Source organism: Diabrotica undecimpunctata, chromosome 3 (assembly GCF_040954645.1).
Source record: "Diabrotica undecimpunctata isolate CICGRU chromosome 3, icDiaUnde3, whole genome shotgun sequence".
Classification (NCBI taxonomy): Eukaryota; Metazoa; Arthropoda; class Insecta; order Coleoptera; family Chrysomelidae; genus Diabrotica; species Diabrotica undecimpunctata.
Window position 1 is genome coordinate 157,955,729 of NC_092805.1, and position 21,405 is coordinate 157,977,133.

At 33.1% G+C, this 21,405-nt stretch overlaps 1 protein-coding gene across 1 annotated transcript in view; it reads left to right on the forward strand.

Moving 5' to 3' along the window:
• ft (cadherin-related tumor suppressor fat) overlaps positions 1 to 21,405 on the forward strand; it is a 761,665-nt gene that overhangs the window by 631,798 nt on the left and 108,462 nt on the right. The window contains exon 3 of the mRNA XM_072527280.1: positions 3,617 to 3,850. Within this exon, the coding sequence (XP_072383381.1) occupies positions 3,617 to 3,850 (234 nt within the window). The remainder of the gene's footprint in view (positions 1 to 3,616; positions 3,851 to 21,405) is intronic.

A 21,405-nucleotide genomic window follows, 5' to 3' on the forward strand; every position in this document is an offset into this window, starting at 1 on the left:
CTTCATCAAACTCGTCTATTACTAAAGATAAAGAGCTACTTTGCCGACTTGATACCTAAATAACTGTTATACTATTATCTGCCCAAATTAAATTGACAATTCAGACATATATACATTTTAAAGTAGATGACTTTTAAATAATTCATGAATCATTTTTGAGTTGCGTTCCTGGGACGACATAAGCTGCTGTTATTATATAAGAATTATGATGTATAGGGAATAGTTCGGTGAAAAAATGTTTAAACACAGCTGTGAATAACACATACAACCCACCATAGCTATACAGAAGCTTCATAATTTTTGATTCAGTACATAAATAATTTCTACAGAAAGAAACTAGTGTTTTGCAGAACAATTCCATAATTTATTTAAAAATTACAAAGAGTAATGTATCTATTGGGTTTCAAATTGTAATCAATAAAATCGTTTGCTTTTTATTCTAGTGAGAACATACAGTCTACTGAAATGTTACATTTTTTTAGGCCGGATCGTGCATTTTTCAGAGGACGCAATTTTATTTTTTTCATGAGTTGAAGGAGGGATAAGCTTTAAGTTCAAATTTGTGGGGTCGTTCAATTGCAAAATTATCAGCAACCATCTACTCGTAATACCAAGTAAATAACATTTAGAAGGGTTGCACCCATATATTTAGTGATTTTAAACATATATATCTAGTACCAGCACTGAAGATGGAATATTTATTTAGAAAACATTCTGTTAAATAAATATACCTTTAAAATTTAACTAAATTGCAAATTGCATAATAAAACCTTACGAGCTAATAGGTTTAAGTTGCTGCATGTGATACCCAAATCAGTACAAATTACTGCATATGCAGACGATGTAGCCATCATTAGTAGGAATAAGCCACGACTAATGGAAGTGTTCAAACAAATTGATCCTGAAGCAAGAAAAAGAGGTCTCAAAATAAACGAAGCAAAAACGAAGTATATGACAGTCAAAAGAATAACTAACAATGAAAATAATATCACAATAGACAACTATACTATCGAACGAGTGGATGCCTTTACATATCTCGGCACAGAAATCAATCAGAATAACTCCGTAAGTAGCGAAATTAATGCACGTATTTCCAGCGGGAATCGTACATACTATGCTAATAAAAGATTGATGACATCGAAATTATTAGACAAAAGAACCAAAATGACTATCTACAGAACACTGATTAGACCCGTAGTAACCTATGGATGTGAAACTTGGGTAATGACGAAAAAAGATGAAGCCCAACTCAGGACATTCGAGAGAAAAATACTGAGGAAAGTATATGGCCCGGTACAAGAGGAAGATGACACATGGAGAATCAGGAGAAACGACGAGGTTAATGAGTTAAATGAAGGTTATGACATTGTAAGATTTGTGAAAAGTCAAAGACTGTCATGGCTGGGACATGTGCAGAGACAAAACGATGCAAAAACAACAAAGAAAATGTTACAATGGAAGCCCATAGGAAGGCGAAAAAAAGGAAGGCCCAGAACGAGATGGTTGGATGACGTGGAAGACGACCTGAAAACAATGAAGAAGAAGGGCACAAGAGAGATCTGAATGGAAGGACATAGCCAGACAGGCAAAGACCCATCCAGGGTTATGATGCCAAAAGAAGAAGAAGATACCCAAATATATATAAAAATACTTTAGTTGATTGTACCTAAATTAATTGTACCTATTGACAAGTGTTCAGCGAAACCGACACAAAATTCAGCCTGGGCTAAAAGTAGTCCAGCGAGTTATGCAGGGAGGAAAAGGTTTAATTACATGTTGCAGTAAGACCTCGACCTAAAAGAAACTTTACAGCTATGAACTATATTATAATCTACCTGAAAGCCACAAACATTTATTTAGAAAACATTCTGTTAAATAAGTATACCTTTAAAATTTAACTAAATTGCAAATTGCATAATAAAACCTTACGAGCTAATAGGTTTAAGTTGCTGCATGTGATACCCAAATATATATAAAAATACTTTAGTTGATTGTACCTAAATTAATTGTACCTATTGACAAGTGTTCAGCGAAACCGACACAAAATTCAGCCTGGGCTAAAAGTAGTCCAGCGAGTTATGCAGGGAGGAAAAGGTTTAATTACATGTTGCAGTAAGACCTCGACCCAAAAGAAACTTTACAGCTATGAACTATATTATAATCTACCTGAAAGCCACAAACATAAATGTAGGATATTCACATTCAGATCTTGTAGGTCCTAGTGCGAGTTTACGAGGCCAAATGACTCATTCAAAAATATTCCGAAGTAAATGTCATAAAACTGCAAGTTACGATAAATTTTTGATCATACCTCTCTATTACGTCAGAATCACTTTAAGCCATGACCCCCCAGCACGACTGTTCAAACTTGGATTCTAGGTTAACTTAAATGCCCTCAACATAGAGCCGAGATTAGCCGATATGTAAGAATGTTGGCCGAAAAACTTGGCCTTGTTGGGTTTTTTAACTAGAGATCTAAGACCTTGACAACTAATAGGATTAGCATGGCCAGTGTCTTATCAGATTTTGAAAAGATAATTTGAGTATTATAAACGCTGCAAATCTGTTGTTCCATCCTTACTCCGGCTCATCATTATGCACTTAAGGATCCTACTGGCGGGTAATGGAAGGCGGTATCACTAGTTGAATTACATTTCCAGGAGCAATGTGTCTTATGCACAAGAGGATACGTCTTCCGTCCTGGGAGAAGACTAATCTTATCAGAATACTCCTATCAAGTATAAAGCCACTTTTCTTCCCACCAAAGGGGGCGTGTCAACATGAATAAATGTATATAAAGGTCATCTACATGGCGGAATTTACGGGAGTGTCAGTACTACCTCAAAACCAATTATTAAGGAAAATATATGAGGTTAAAGCATTCTTATGCACACGACGACTATCCTATTCTAGGCAAATAATGCTCCTGCGAGTCCATCAACGATCTAATTCACACTAGACAAGCTACTGATTGCAAGTTTATATCGACACATTTGACGCGTTCGGGTAATCGCCACCAAGGAGCGGAATCTCCTAGACGACGCCTAGGCGAAACACGTGTACTTGCTTAGTACGTGCTTTCTGGGCATTATGTGGATTTAGACTAGAGTAATCCAACAACAAATTCCTCTCGGATACTAGAGACCCAGCCAGATTACCAGTACATCTAAAGGATTCGTCTCTAATATTAGTAGCCCCCTTCCGACCACCGACACCGTAGCATTATTTGTTGGTGTTGAGTTTCTTACGAAACATGTGATGGCTATAGATCTTCCATTCTATTCATTAGTCGCCTTCTACTACTACGATTAGTTAGACGACGCGACGGTCGGAGAAACATGATTTAAATTTAAACCCAAGGAAACCCGCTCCAGTATCTACGATACTTTCACAACTTAGCTTTTTACAAACTCAGCATGTCTGAAATAAAAATGATTTAAATTAAGTTCTGTTTTCTAATGAATAGAGATTAACACTGGGCTCAACTAGCGGATGTCACAGAGTTTTAAGAAGGCAAGATGAAAAATTTGTTTAAATTACTGTTGTAATAGTTTGGGTGGTACTTCGTTATAAGAAAAACATAGTACAATTATTAAAATTTAGCTCTTTGTTACAGGTAACAGATACGAACGACAACCCTCCAGTTTTTCTGGAAAGCGCCTACTCCTTTGATATACCAGAAAATGCTCCTAGAGGCTCCAGAGTTGGTCAAATTAAAGCCACAGATCCAGATCTGGGAATGAATGCACAGTTGACTTATTCTGTCATCAGTGACTGGGCAAATGATGTATTTTCCCTTAATCCTCAAACCGGTGTATTTACGTTGACTTCAAAATTAGACTATGAGGAGGTAAGTTTATATATTTTTCATTTTTAGAAATGTTTGATTTAACTCATCAAACAGTCTCAGTACTGAGCATTATTTTTATATTATACTTTTGTACAGTAGTACACAGTACTTCGTAATAACTAACAAGGCCCAAAATAGTATGTTAGTACGCCAATGTTTAGCTAAGTTCTTTTAATTCGCTTGAAGAAGTGCGTTGGGAATTATTTAACTAAATAGCTTTTGCTCTCTCCATTTCCTACTGCTTTATCTAACGATCCACGAAAAAATGAGAACAAAAGAGAAACAACTCTAGTATGACTCTATCTATCATAGTAGACACAAATTTCTTAATTATCATGGCCGCTGGCGATTTTCGTTGTCAGCCGAGTGTGAATAATTTACATAAAAATGTGGTCGATAGCTCTTGCATAAGATATTGTGCGACTTCTACGCACTGAGGATTGCTTTTGCACAATGGTAATCGTAATGCATTGGGGGCAACTCGGTACAAAGCTTTATATACATATATTAACTAAATCAAGGTCAAACGTTTTTTGTTAAGACGATCAGTATGTGAACTATATAAAATGACTATAACAGAGGATATATAAGGATAGGTATTTTACTCCCATCACTATTTTTCGAAAAACATGGAGAAGAAATATCCACTTAAACTCAAAAATAGAAGTAAAATAATGACATTTTATGACATTCTATTCTTTAAAGCCGATCCCGGATCTAGTAGTAACTTGAGACTCTGTACAACATGAAAGGATACAACAGAACCTTCGAGAATCCAGAATAGATGATAAATATCTTATATTTTTATATTTTGGCTTAAGAGAAAAAGAATAAAAAAAAAGGAAAATGTATGGGCGATAGAAATGTAATCCTCAATGAAGTGAATTAACGTTTTTGTTTTTTGTTTTTGTTTTGGTCATCATCAAATTCCTTGAAAAACCAGTAGTTTCCGATTAACGAAAGATTTACTATTAGAATAAACTTTTAGTTAAATTTTCTAATTAGCATAGAGCAACTGGAGCAACTTTCATCTAAACAAGCTAAAGATTTTAATAAATTAGTCTTTGCAAAAGCTAATTAATATATCAATATGAAAAAGTGAGTATAAAATATACTTAAAAATAGGTAGGGGTTTAGGGGTTCTGAAGAAATAAGCAATATTTTAAATTAATATTATCAAAAAGGTTTTTCTAAATGAAGTCGAATGATGAAATTTAAGGAGAAAGATAAAAGTTCGTAGATGCGGTCGAAATGTTTTGGTGTCAATTGAGTCAATACTTTTGCCCTTCTTTTTAACCCTCTATCGTCCATTTTTAACTCCTTACGTCGAATTCTATCGCGAGTAAATACTTCCCATTTGTTCCGGCTATTTTTTTGATTCCATCTACCCATCTCATCTGTGGTATTCATTTTAGTCATCTATCTTTGTATGGCAAATGTTGTATTGTGACGTTCTAACGTTGGTCGTATTGTCTGGCAGTGTGGCCTGCGAATCTCCAGTTGAGTTTGGGCAATTTTTGTTACGATATCCTCGACTTTTGTTTTTAACCTTACCCAGTCATCCCTCTTCCTGCGGTGTTTTGCGGTTCGTCACATTCTTGAACTTCCCATATAATATATTATTATGATCTGCTTTGCTTTAATTTTTTAAACTAGATCAAATAATATTTAATTTCTCAGGGTTCTTTACTACACAATCAATTTATTTTACTTTCTATTCGTGGCTTCTAGTATTTCCTGATCGAAATATCATGTAGGGCAAAATTAAGGGCAAAAGAAGTGTGGGAAGAAGAAAAATATCGTGGCTTCGTAATCTACGTGAATGGTTCGGGTGTAGTTCGATTGAACTTTTTAGGCGCGCTGCTAACAAAGTCGCAGTGGCCATGATGATTTCCAATCTCCGCTAGGAGTGGCACGAGAAGAAGAAGAAGTATTTCCTGGATGCTGGCTTTCTTTAGGATAGACAAAGGGAATAAATAACACAATTTATAACCTTTTAAAACAATCATTATTTATTTCAATGCCATATATAACTATCAACGTAAAAATTGTATACACTGAATTATCTATTCCTCAGAGCAAAACAAAACTTAATTCTGTTATTTCCTTTTTAACACCAATTTATTTGATTTACTGCAAAATTGTTCTCATTAACTTTGTTAAAAACAACGAAATTTTATTATATGCAAATTTTCTGACTTCAATTCAATTCTTTTTTATCAATTGCTTTATGATATGAGTTTAAATAAAATATATAATGTATATACAATGCTTATTTCACAAACAAATTCACTGATCTTTTTTATCTTCTTTCTGCGATGTCTCCCAACGGATACTGACTTAGTCTTCGGTTTGTGTTCCCGAAATACTGTCCAATTTTCCAAAACACGTGTGGTTCTGCTTTCCCCCTTCAAAAACTGTTGACACAAAAAACAGTACTCAGTTTCTCTCCAAATAAAAAAAAACACCTCCGACTCGTTTCACAATAATAATAATGGGACTCTTTCCGCAAATTGCGTCTCCCGCCTCTAATGATTATCTTGTACAAACTTTATAACTTTTTTCCTTTTCTTAAAGATTTAGGAGTCTCTTCGGACACAAGGAGTTTAAGATTCTCGACCTGAGTCTCAATTCGTCTACAACTATTCTGCTCATCAACTTAAACTCACACACAAAAACTTATACTTCTTTTTCACACACTGTTCTCAAACTGTACTTCTTGTTCTGGCTGTTAAAAACACAATAATGATTCCACACACTGTTCTTAAAGTGGACTTCTCGTTCTCGATCTGAAAAACACAATGATTCAAATCTCCTGGTTCAATTTTCAAGTTGACTGTCCTATTCTCCTCCCCTAGTACCTTCCTGCCAATCAGCATTCATTCATACAAATTCATCCCACTACGAAACTTCAAATTTTCCTAATTTTAAATTTCAAGAAATCAAGCGTGTTTACTGTAATTGGTTTTTCCCCCAATTAACAGGATATGATATCGACTAGGCTTTCTTTTGTTTTGCTACAGGCAAATGCCTCTTTGTACATCTATTCATAGCATTACCTTCGAAAATAATATACAACCCATTATATATCTAACATTAATTTTGAATTCTTATCTGCTACAAAACCATGTATCATTAATTGTAAAATTTTAAACAATATTTTCTTACGTTCTAAATAATCCCGAATTGTTTTTCTATACAAATGTTCTTAGAAACTATTCACTGTTTTAAATCCACTGTTATGGTTATCACAGTGATATGTGATAAAATTCAAATTTTTCGTGTTTTGTTTATACAGTCGACTCGCGTTAAATTAAAACCTGCGATTATTCGAACCTATCTATAATTCAAAGTTATCACGAGTTCCCTACAAAATCTCTTTATATTTCAAACTAAATCATTACATTTTTATGCACTTAATAATTCGAACGAAAAAAATCGGACAGTAAATGTGAACGGATCGGAAAAACTTAAGCCCTTAGTGATAGGAAAAGCAATGAAACCACGATGTTTGAAAGATGTGAAATCGTTTCCTACGGATTATCGTGCTAACAAAAAAGTTTGGATGACGACAGAACAATTGGCTTTAAACAGTTAATGGGGACATAAAACGGTAAAAGCGGCAAATTTTACTATTTTTAGACATATGCACTGTCAACAACAGTCCTCCTACCTTGTCCAACGTGGAACTCTACTTCTTTCCGTCAAATACAACTTCCAAATTGCAACTATTGGACCAAGGGATCATTCATAATTTTAAGATGTTCTATCGCAAAGAAATTGTTAAGCTCGTTTTAGCTCAACTGGTTCAAAAAATCCGGTTTCTTAAAAAGAGATCTGGAAAATCTTCCAATACTTATGGAGGAAGAAGAACCAGCAATAAAACCATTAGTTGACATCAGCATTAGAGTTTTTCTGACTTTGATGAGCACGATACATCAGAACCTTTGGCAGAGGTGTCAGTTAAGGAAGCAATATCCTCATTCGATACCTTACAAACCTGCTGTCTACAAAACGAAAGTGATGAAAAAGCATTTCAGGCACGTTTCTCTTAAAAAAATTATTGAGCAGTCTGAGCAGCAGCAATGTGCTTTGAAGCAAGCCAATATAATACAGTTCCTTTGAAAGATTGATTAATTCACATTATGAATACATACATGTATTATTCATTTTCTCTCACAAATTTCGAACCATTTGATATTTTAAACCTCAATAAATCGTAATATTTTAAGATTCCCTCAAGTTTCGAATTAACGAGAGTCGACTGTATAATGAATTTTCATCAATATCAAAGTATCAATGGAATTAATCGATGTTTGCAAAATCGCCCGCTTCCGTAGAATAGAATTAGTTAGTATGATAGATTGTATTAGAGTCTACTGTAGTACATTTGGATACTACTCTTAAACATTTATTTACAGGGTATAACTTTATTTGCGTGGGTTTTTGATTTCCCTTATCTCCCCTAGCACAGAAAACGCCAAAGAATAACAAGTTCATGAGAAAGTTGAGAAAAAGCTATCCTACATCGGTCACATGCGAGTTCAAGTTCATTGTTTGTTTATTTATTTACACCTAATTATTTTTATTCGGTTTTTATTCACTTCGTTGTGGTTGCATAATTTTAAAAGGACGATTAACAATATCAACCAATAAATTACATTTAATACATCTTATTAATGCGTTTTATTAATAATACCTCATTCTTGATGCATTGAACATGTTATTTGCATACAGGAAGTAAATAGTATACTGTGTATTAATAAAATTATCATACAATTTCAAAGTGATTTAGTTAGTTATTGATGTGATCTGATTTTCTCCATTATTGGAGGTTTCCGATCACTACATTAAAATCTTCCCTATTCTGCGCAGATCTTAGTAATTGTTGAATATTTATGCCTGTTGAAGCTCTGATGTTGCAAAACAATGACATTGTTTTTCTGACTAGGCCTCTGCTGCCTTCTATATTTCGTTTAATTATTAGACCTAACAAGATATTTGTCATTTTTCATTATACGGCCTAAATACTCTAAATCATTATACGGCTTATTCTCATTATTTCCTAATCGTTGTTATTAATTCTAGTCCTCTGTTTATGTTGTTTCTTCTTCTTAAAGTGCCCTCTCCATTACTGAAGGTTTGCTATAACTACAGCAAATTGCTCTCTATCTTGAGCTGTTCTTAGTATCAAATGTGTTCATGCCTGTCCAGTATTTTACATATTTCAGCCAGGAGCATTTTCTTCTTCCTGGACCTTCTTCTTCCTTCCACTTTCCCTTCTATTATCAGTCGTAGGAAGTTGTATTTTTCCCCTCTTTAAATATGTCCTAGATTACTCGTTTTTCTGATTTTAACAATATTTAGGAGTTCTCTCTCAGTCCCCATTCTTCTCATCATCTCGTTGTTGGTCCCGTGCTCTGTCCAAGAAATCTTCAGCATCCTTCGAAAAACCCACATCTCAAAGACTTCTACACGTCTCATACTTGTGATTCCGAGAGTCCATGTTTCCACTCATTATAGCAATATGGAATAAATGAATGTTTTTACAAATTGGTATCGGATATCCAACGATAAGGAAGAATTTATTAGGAATTTTTTCATTCCTTGACAAGCGGACCTAGCATACTCTATACGAGCACATATTTCAACTTCGTAGTCAAGATTGTTTGTTATCCAGCAACAAAGATACTGGCTCGTCAGGCTAATTAATCTGAACTGTGAGCATCTATTTGCTTTATTTTTCTTGGGTATAGGTATAAATGTCGATCTAAGCCAATCTTCTGGGAAGATTCTAGTGGTATATATTTTGTTAAATAGTAGTGTTAAGGACTGAAGATTTTCTTCATTGATAAGTTTTATCATCTCTACATATATCCCATCTGGACCTGAGGCCTTTCGTGGCTTTGCCGTATTGATTGTTTTTGTAACTTACGATGAAAAATTGACGAAATGCCCCTGAAGATGCGCCAGTGAGCGAAAGTACTTGGGCAAGATTTAATTAATAAAAACTGTGCTCGATATCTGCCTTTATTTTATCAAAGTTAATAAATATTTGTCCAAATAAACATCAAACAATTGTGTTCTTCTTTAATATATTAATTTTACCTACTAATATTTTAAATTTCTTACGTGGAAATGACTATACATCCAAAAAAGGAAGGCCTACTCAAATTACTATTTGTTCGATGGCTCTTATACACCAACCATGCCATGTTGGCCACTTCTTCGAAACATCGTTTCTGCATTTTTTTAATTCTTAATATAAAGTTCCTTTTGTTTACTTGCTGGCTTTGTATATTCCTCATTTACGCATTTAAATGATTGTTTAAAGTAATATATTGACTAACGCAGCCAAAAACAGTATCTGTAATAACATTGCAAGCCAAGTTACATTGCTCCCATGTGGGTGCCAGTCAGAATATGTTACAGCTCTATTTTTTTTCCTATTCAATCGAAGTCATAAACGAATAGCCACTTACCGAAGTCCATAAACCACTTCATCGAAACATTTATATGCATACGACAACTGGATAGATTTTTTTGGATCATTTTTATAGTTGACATATGACATTTTTTCACACGATTTATACCATCCTCGTGTGTGGCAACGAATTTAATTTGTATTCTAACATGATGGTGTTAACCATGCGCGTACTGAGAGATCCAACAAAATCCTACACTTATGGGCCGTATTGGTAATAGAGAAAAAAGAGGTGTATGAGATAGCTCCATTTTTGACTCGTCTTATCCTAGAATTCACTTTACTTATAAAAAGGAATATAATATGATGTAAGAGTACATTGACAGTAATAGCTAATATTTATTTTATATAATTTCTAGATTTTTACCACTATATTTTTTAACAATTATTGTAATTTTTAACATTTGTCTAGCTGTTTATCCGTGGCATCTCGCTTTTCAGTATTTTCAAAACTATTACATAATAAAACGCTGAAATTTTTTGAGGATTAAATTGGTTTTTAGTACACCAAAATTCGCCAATGTTCACAGGACAACGTTTGTCTGTCAACTGTCAATCTGTCAACAACTTTTTAAACATTCCTAACTTCAGTTAGATTCCTTGCCTTCGTATTGTCTCTGTAGATATTCTCAATTAGTCACTAGATATAGAACATATAGTGCCAATAATAGACAAAAAAGTATATTACTATAATTTTTAATCATTACGGTAATTCGTTTATAAATAATCTTTCCTGTAATAATCTTTTTCTTGAATAAAAGAAAGAATTATTTATTATTTGGTTACAGAAATTTATAATAAGAAATATTTTATGTAAGTACAGAACTGCGATTAATCTATTAATATCTGGTCGTTTCTATTAATCTAAGAGATGTTTTTCTTTAATCGCTTTAGAACTATCAGTTATAGACATATAATCCGAACAATATATAGTGATTATACCCAAAGTGTTAAATGCAAACGGCGGTGAGATGAAAAAGATTGGACTAACATGATAATCTATAATTCCCTGATCGGCCACTCTGGCGTGAGCGTGAGCTACGGCTGATTCGTACGTCGTAATGAACGTTCTAGAATAATTATTACAGCTGTTAATTTAACTTACACAAACGATCTCTTAGAGTAGTAAGATCTGCAGAAACGTTTGCTTTATATGATTCATTGCTCTTTCCTGCTTTTAACGTACTACGCCTGCATTTTTGAAGAAGTTTCGCATGATTTAAAAGCCTGATAATTGGTTGGGAAGTGTATTGAAGAAAACGCTAATGGTTTTCTTGATTCATAAATAGAGCTATAACTTGTAACGTTGCCGTTTTATCGAATACTCGAAATTAGCTACAAACGTTATCTCAAGGCGAAGATCGTTAATTGACATATCGGGTAATTATTGCAAGCGACGCCTTAATCTGTATTTCTACTACATTTTTTACATTAAGTTAGAAGTATATCTGACGACAAAAAGATAAACTTTGTTATGTTTATGAACTAAAACGCAAATTTATGACACTCACTGGAAAATTAGTAAACATAACCATGAAATGGAAATGCAGCTTCTTGACTATGTTTCTAACAATAAAATCAATAAAATAAGGTTTCTTCTTCTTCTTCTCGTGCCACTCCTAGCGGAGATTGGAAATCATCATGGCCACTGCGACTTTGTTAGCAGCGCGCCTAAAAAGTTCAATCGAACTACACCCGAACCATTCACGTAGATTACGAAGCCACGATATTTTTCTTCTTCCCACACTTCTTTTGCCCTTAATTTTGCCCTGCATGATATTTCTTAAAAGTTCGTACTTTTCACCTCTCACAATGTGCCCCAAGTATTCCATCTTTCTAGTTTTTATCTCATTTAGAATTTCGCATCTTTTGTCTAAAGTTTGGAGTACTTGCGTGTTAGTGACGCGGTCCATCCATGATATTCTGAGAATGCGCCTATAGCACCACATCTCGAAAGCTTCGATGTTTTTTGTGGTCAACTGTTTTAGTGTCCAAGCCTCTACTCCATACAACAGGGTAGAAAAGACATATATATACAAGGTTTATAGTCACTTATCTATAAAGTCGTAACAATGAGTGAGGAATGTGGACTGAAATTGAACAATAAGGAGACGAAATATATAGTCATATGTAGGTTGAAGAATAAAACCAAGGTCTTATGGGTAAATAATACTACAGCGAGTGCCAAAGTGTACATATCTGGCATGTACATTGAACAAAGACGTGCATTAACTCGCCCACGGGATTAAAATTATCAATTTGGTTAATCTCCTACCTGAAGAAACATATATCAATTCGTCCCCGAAAATAGCAGGAAAATAAAAACAGATTCATGAACTATCAATTCAAATCCACGTAAAATTATGAATCAATATTAAAGTATCATGTCACAGTTGGGATTTTTAATACAGAAACAAAATTAACGTGTTGTTTCTGTTATGTGGTATTGCTACGAGTGTTTTTTGGTCTAAGTGATGAAAAATGTTTATCCAAGAAAGTGCAATTGTAGAGTCGCACCAGTAGTACTTGTTCTCTAAACTGCACCTAATTAAGTTTTAATTTTGACACCCTTAATAGGAGCTACCCTTGTTTTGGTGCGAAATAAGTTTGAGGTTATGTTTCCCAAGATGTCAAATACATTGTACCATGTAGTTGAACTAAAATAGGATTTGGGCAAAAAACTGTCTGGATATTTTGAGACTCTTAAGTAAAGACAACTGTGATTCTTCAACACTTTGTTTCGAAATCTTTGTTTCATAATAATATTGCTTTTATTGGTACAACTCCAGAGCTGAACATCATAAATGTCCTTATTTATTATTCTGTTTATAAAAAAGTAATTTATTATATATTAACAACTTCGATTTTCTAAAAAAAAAACAAGAAGAAAAATGTGTTAATCAATGTTTGTGCAACTTCTAATTTGTTGCACATTTCGGGCGAAGCGTTATAATATTTTACGTTTGGTATATTATTTTTCTAATTTGTAGTGCTTAATTTAAAAAAAAACATCTCAATATTCGTCATTTCCTTGCGTTCAGTATTTAGCGACATATTTTAACCAAATAAATTTAAACATACATTCAAAGTCAGTGGCTTTCAGCATCTATCGTATCGTATTTTCTGGAAAAAAGTAGACCAGCGTTAATGCCGCATCAAACAACGACCTGATCAGACCAGACCGGCTTTTGTTTCGGGACGACATTCAAGCTGCACTTTCTAGTTTTTGTCGTCGAAAGTCTTGTAACTAGCGGTGGTACCGAACGGATCACGACACATTTGGCCCACGTTCAATCATTCTTCAATGATATTCTTTCACGTTTCATCAAAATATACCTGCCAACTGACAAATGGCCTTTTCGAAATATGTGCCTCATTACTTGTCAAATACGAGAATAATTGGAGAATTTTAATATAATATAACGACGAAAACCATTAATTTTGGAAACGTCACTTTGGAGAAGAAATGACCGCATATTTGGTTTAAATTAATTCACTACCTTAATAATGCTAAATCAATTTAGAATCATGAGCAACAAATATTTATGGCAATGTGTATCTTTTGTTTTTTGGTCGGAAATCAGGCGTACACAGGGTGAGCTATATTTGTTATAAAGTCGTGTCATCGAACAAAAAACGTAATTATAGGTGACTGTGAAGTTGTGAATAAGCAATAAGTCAATAATTTAAATAGAAAATTAAATTTATATTATGTAGTTGAAAAATATTTTTTTATGAAAAATTAGCAATTTGTGGTGTTATCAGTATTAGTATAAACGGCATTCAAATTGAAAAAGTATCAAGTTACAAATATTTGGGTACTTCAATAAACGAAACTGGAGACCAAAACAATGAAATAAAAAGACGTATCGAAATTGCCAGGACCACTTTCATAAATATGAGGAAAATCTTCTGCAACAGAGATATAAGCATCCCTCTCCGATTAAGAATGCTAAGGGGCTACGTATTTAACACGCTATTATACGGTGTAGAGACCTGGACTCTCAAGCAGAACAATATAAAAAATATTGAATGTTTCGAGATGTGGTGCTACGGTCGAAAGCTGAAGATAAGTTGGGTGGAAAGAGTTACAAACTTTGAAGTAATGCAAAGGATAGGAAAAGACCCAGAAATTTTGTCAACGATCAAACGAAGAAAACTCGAATATTTGGGTCATCTGATGAGAGCACATAAATACGCATTACTTCAAAATATATTGCAAGGAAAAAAAGAAGGAAAACGGAATCCAGGCCGTAGAAAAGTGTTATGCTTACGTAATTTGAGAGAGTGGTTTGGCTGTACCACTAATAAACACTTTAGGTCAGCTGTAAACAAGGTCATGATAGCCTTGATGATTTCCAATCTAACGTTTAACAGAGTAAGACTTGCAGATGTGTTTAAACTATAAAAACCTAGAAATATAGACTCCGGGATTTGAGCAATCATCAAAGAAATGAATACCAACAACATTTGCAAGAGCGCAAAATCGGACAACTAATAAAATACCTATAGAGACAGGAATAGCACAGGGAGACAGCCAAAGTCCAATTATCTTGTGCCATTTAAAAAACGCCATAAACGGAGCTCGAAAAGTTCTCCTCTCCAGTTTAACGTGGCGGCATTATAGGAGTATGATCACTCTAACGGTTTATAACTTTTTACACCTTCTCAGTATATACCACCTATAAATTGGATCATAACATCTAGATATTCATTTATAATCTGTTCAATTTTCAGCTCTTAATATTAATAAACAGGAGAAATATGATTTTAAGAAAAAAATGATATTTTTGTTTCTATTTGTCATAGAAGGTTCTTTTAAAAATAGTATGCTTTTCGCCAGCTTTTCAGTGAGCCTACTTACAAGCACGTGACATAAAAAATATCAAAAGTTATTTTAAATGTTTTTTAAACATTTTTTTAATAACTTTTGATAAAATGTTAAGTTTTTTTAATACGTCTTAACACTGAAGCATCAAATAATGGATTGCGATCTACTAAATAATAAATAAATATTGAGGAGGGATGAGTAAAGGGAGCATTAAGGAAATTAAAAAACAGAAAATCACTAGGAGAGGACAGAATTGTTATCGAACTCCTGAAGTACGGAGGACAGATCTAACCAAGCAACTCCAACTAAAACAAATCCATAAAATAATAGAACAAAACAGAATTCCTCAAGAATGGAGATCGAGCATCCTTATACCTCTCTTTAAAAAGGGAGACAAATCGGACCCGGAAAATTACAGATGAATTAATTTATTAAACCTAACACTAACATTACCAACCAAAATGATAACAAATAAAATGAATGAAATTAAAACAATAGCAGGTTTTAGGCAGGGAAGATCCTGCTCCGATATTTATAATGAGGAAGTCCAAGAAAAATTATTAGAATACAACAAACCGGCATATCTATGTTTTGTGGACCTTAAGAAGACATTTGGCCGGGTCAAATTAATGGACATTTATCCACTTATTGTACGCAAGAGAGATACAACAACACATTAAAAATAAAAGTAGAAGAAGAACAAACTGACCCTATTAAAGCTGGCAATGGGATAAGACAGGGAGATTCACTGAATCCTTTATTGTTCAACCTGATTATGGATTAAATAATAAAAAAGTAAAAGCTAAAAAAGAATACCAAATGGGAGAAAAACAACTTAAAATAATCTGCTATGCAGACTACGCAATACTACTCTCTCAAAGTGAACGTATGCTACAAGATCTAGGCATCACATTATTTATCTACGGAAAGTTCAAAACAGAAGTGGAAGATCAGGTAAATAGAGCAAACAGAGCCTCATATTGCCTGAATGAAACAATATAGAGAAATAAAAATATCGGGAAAGAAATAAAAGACAGAATTTACAAAACAGTTATCAGATCACTAATGACATACGCGGCAGAAACACGAGCTGGTAGAGAGAGGACCAAAAGGATGTTGGAAACAGCAGAGATGAAAAGACTTAGAAAAATTGATGGCAAAACACCATGGGGCAGAGCTAGAAGTACAGATATACGACGTAATTGCACTGTGGAGAACATCAAGGACTGGGTAAGGAACAGAAGAGTAGAAAGAAACGGTCATATAAGCCGAATGACAACAAATAGAGTAGTAAAGATGGCAAGAGACGGTTCCCCAATAGAAAGACGGTAGATCAGTAAGAAGACCATCTAGTTTTCTCTAAAATGTATAAGAAATGTTTTATAGTAACACAATGATTTTTTCACTTTTTTTAATTGTTTACAAAAAACAAAGCAAACTCAGCTGTACGTCTTTAAGAATTTGTCATCAACTATCACTCATATTATATACCTCTCAGAATTTTCAAAAATCTGTATAATATTTTTTCAGCTTTTTTTCCTTTAGTGTCCTACATTAGCATGATCTTAGGTGATACGGAGTCAAGGTTTTACGGAACACTCTGTATTAACACGTTCACGACGGCATTAAATTTGTCAGTAACATTTATTGACGTTACCAGATCCCTGTATCTGGTAACACTGTCTACTGTTCGGACGATACCAGACCTATGGGTCTGGTAAACATATCTATAAATAAATGGTTTCTGTGACTTTATATTTGAAATTACCTTGAATCGAACACTGCCATCTCATAGTAAACACTCTAATCCATTTCTGGCAGACATAGCACCAGATTCCGATGTCTGGTAAAGTATTTACGGTATATAAAAAATATACTGATACTTATGTGGCAATTTGAAATATTTTACTTTTAAAAAATAAATAAAATGATCAATTTTTATTTGAAGTAATATTAAAGTGTACAAAAATATATAATAATTAAAATAGTAATTAATAATTAGATATGTCTATCATTAAAACAAGTTAAGCACAAAGCCGGTTTCTTTTCGCAATTTTCACAAAAAGTGTTTACTTTGGTCACCTTCTTGTCAGCTTCCTTACTTTTCATAGTCTGTCTCAACTTCTTGTAACAATCAACGCAATTTCGTCTACGTTTTCTACCAGGACCTTCTTCTCGTTGCAGACAATGTTTTCGTTTTGATAAGTTGGTTTCAGAAATACACTCATTTTGATTTGAAAGTTGTAATGCTAACTGTTGTAGTCTTGGATAACTTGCGGTTTAAAAATATATTCCACTGGTTCCTCCCTTGGCTTTGATCTCTTTTTCTTGCCCGTAGTGCAGAAGTTTAGGGTATGCTCAGGTTTACTGGATAACATTAATACCGATCTCTTGTCTTGCCAACGGATTACCTTTATATTGTCCTTATTTTTGATGCCAATTATTTCATTTTTCTTTAGTTTCTTTTGAACTATTCCCTTTGGAATACCTTTCCGATTGCTTCTAAGAGTCCCACAATAAAAAGTTTGGCGATCTAATAGATCTTTTGCAAAAGGAATGCCCGAATAAAAGTTATCAGCATATAAAGTTCGTCGGGCATCTAACAAGCTATTCATTAAGGTCAGCACAACTTTCTGAGAATGGCTTTTGTTTATCATATTGTTTTCTTTTCCACAGTAAACCATCACTTTATATGTATATCCACTGACGGTACATAGTTTATATAATTTAACGCCATATTTATGGCGTTTGTTTTTTATATATTGCCGCATACTCAAACGACCACGCCATGGTACCATACTTTCATCTATGACTACATTCCGTCCTGGAGTCATGATTTTCATAAATCTGTCATTAAGTAAGTCTAAAACATGTCTGATTTTGTATAATTTATCGTTGCTTTCTAGTATACCGTCGTTATTTTGAAAATGTAGATACCGTACAATTAACAAAAATCTGTCCCTAGTCATAACTGAGGAGATAAACTTATTGTTATAAAGGTCATTTTTAGACCAATATAATCGAATATTAGGGACCTTCACGAATCCCATGCAGATCAAGATACTAAAGAATTTTTTAATTTCTTCTTTATTAGTCGGAACCCACTTACTGTTAGATTTTTGTTTGATACTGTGTACACCAATTTCTTGTTCTGCATATCTATTGGTTTCTTGAACAATTAATTCCAAAATTTCATCTATGACAAATAGACAAAAAATATCCAACCGGCTCATATTTTCACATTGAATATTTATTTTAGAATCTGTAGGATATTCATCAAAATCTAATTTATCTGTTTCCTGAATGTCAGTCCATACATCTTCCTCGGCATCACCTAAAAATAAAGATAATGAGAATCAAATTATAAGATTCATTTTTCTTCTTACCAATTTCTTTTTCCGATTCATAATTATCAGTTTCTATATCACTGGATACTTCTTCGTTCAAATATATGGATTCGTCCCCATCAGAATGGTCGCTATCTTCACTAGGAATGTATTCAGGATCTTCATCAGACAAGTTTTCAAATGGATCACTATCAGATTCACTTTCAGTTTGTATCCAAGCATTTTGGTGCTTGTTTAGCACCATTTTAACCATTTTTTCGCCTCTAGACGACATTTTTATGGATTTTAATAAAAAAACAACAGACTTGTACAATGTTTACTATAACACTAATAACCAGATACGGAGTTCTGGTAAATCCCATAGCGTAAAAAATTTCTTTGTGGGACGTTACCAGGTGCTGGCATCTGGTAACTTAAAACAGAACTAAAATATAAAGCACATCATGACGATTCCGTAGGTATCATAATATTTAGTTCATAATTAGCCATTTTATCGTTGTCGGCGCTAGCGCAAGATCTCCAAATTTCAGTGCCGGTTGAACGTAAAGTTTATACCAGACCCATGTATCTGGTAGCGGCGTGAACGTGTTAATGTATCAATACCATGCATTTATAACTTCCATATATTTATTTTAATTCCTTTATTAAGTTATTTGTAACTAACAGTAAAAAGTGAGTTTTCGCTTGAAGTTATTAGGTGGTTATAATAAAAAACAAATTATATGGAAATGTTTCTGTCATCACGTTGGTAAAATGAGATAACGAAAAGGAATAAATAACTAATTACATTTTATTGTCGGTGTCTAATGAGAATATTCTGCCTTAACTCATTTACATTATAAGCACGTACGAGAAAATAACTTTTTGTGTTTAATGTGTGTCATTAATAGTACGAATACTAATATTTTTTTAACGTGTGTTTGTGTATGTGTGTTTAATTTTTTCATAACTAATAATTTGTTTGTACTTATAAAAAAACAAAAGTTGATTTAGTTAAAAAATTCTCTATACGAGAGAGAGAGTTTTGTGTAAAACGAGAGGTCGCCGGTTAAATGATTATAATAATAAAAAAGATACAATATTATGTATCTTTGTTAGCATTTGAAATGATAAAAATCCACATCTAAACATTTTAAGGGGTGGCAACAGGAAGCGAACCCTCATAAATCAGAAATTTGATAGTTTAACAACAAGTGTATTTCTTTGAACATAAAAACAGATTACCACATATTAGCAGGTTTGACAATGAGAATTTACTGAATAGAAGAAAAATAGTATAGTGTAATTAGCCCAGTCTGGTTATACAAAAATCATCGATTTCACGGCAAAATGTTTCGCAGATATCTGAAGCTTTTAAAACATAGGTGGGGGTTACTAGATGACGAATAGATAAAAAGATACTCCTATTTTTACCTTGCGTTTTTTTAAACAATAATTTATGGTCAGAATTTGATTTTTTATCTATAAGTTTTTTTCCTTATAATTTAAATAAACAATATTTATACCATTTTTTTATATCAAGAATATCTTTATTTTCCCGTTTTTTCAATTAAAATTGATAAATAATTTAAGGAGATATTTGCAAAAAAGCAGTTTTTTTGCACTAATTTATAAATTTAATTAATTTTTTTATTAACAAACAACAACAAACAAATGTATTAATAACAAATGTTATTAATACATTTCAACATTGAGGAATTACCGTCCTTTAGATTTGTGCGAAATTTCCCCCCGATCGGTCAAATAGTTTAAAAGTTATTCAATTTGTTTATCCCTGGGATTAATTATTTAAACTATTGAGCTTGCCCTATGCATGATGCTAGACACATTCAGCAAATTTCATAGGATTCTTTAAGACTTAGACTATCTCAGAAGTTAAATTAATATTGAGTTTTCATCGAAATTATTTACAAAATAAACGTTTGAAAAAGGGGTATGTTTTTTACTTATAAACAATTGTAATAACTTCTATATTTTTCAAGCTACAGACTTGTACGTACAACCATTAGATAGATGGTAAAAAAACTCACATTTAACAAAAAAAATAAACCTTCTATGAACAATAGGAACGGAGTTAGCGACAATTTTTTTGTTAATTATATCTCCATTGTTTATAAACATTAAGAAGTAAAATTTGCACAAATTTTGAATGAAAATCTAAACTTTATATTGAATTTTATAGCTATAAAATTCATCCAATTTTTCGAAACTTAAAACCTTTCGAAACCAAGTTACTTTCGAAAGATTGACATAGGAAAGTGGAGGGGAAACTGTTTTAGCTCCTCGCTGCAAAATTTAATATTATGGTTACGGATTTATCATTCAAAAGCTTCAACGGTTCTGTAGGAATTATATCAGGTCCATTTGCTTTTCCATTTTTAGCGTTTCTTATTGCGTATTCTACTTCTTCTTTCAATATGTCTGGCCCAGTTGCATTGATTTTATCTGAGTTAAGTTGTTCCTATCGTCTTCAAATAATTCATTCAGGTATTCTGTCCATCTTTTTATTTTGTTCTCTAGATCTACAATAAGATTTCCATCTTTGTCTTTAAGTTTACCTATTTGGCATTTCTTTATGCTTCCTGTTTTCTGTTATCTCTTTTACTTTTTTGTGCATATTGAACGCATCGTACTTTTTCTCATAGGTTTCCATTTCTTCACATTGTTCTTTAATCCACTCCTCTTTGGCTTCTTTTATTCTCTTTTTTATGTGTTTATTTATTTCTTTGTATTTGTCTGGGTAATTCATTATTACCCAGATAAATTTTGTATTATTCTGGGTCTTTGTAATGTTCATCTTTCTTCTTTGTTCCATCAAGTCTAGTATATCTTGTGTCATCCACCCCTTATTCTTTGTTGTTGTTTTTGTAAGATGTTTCTTTCCTGCTGTTTG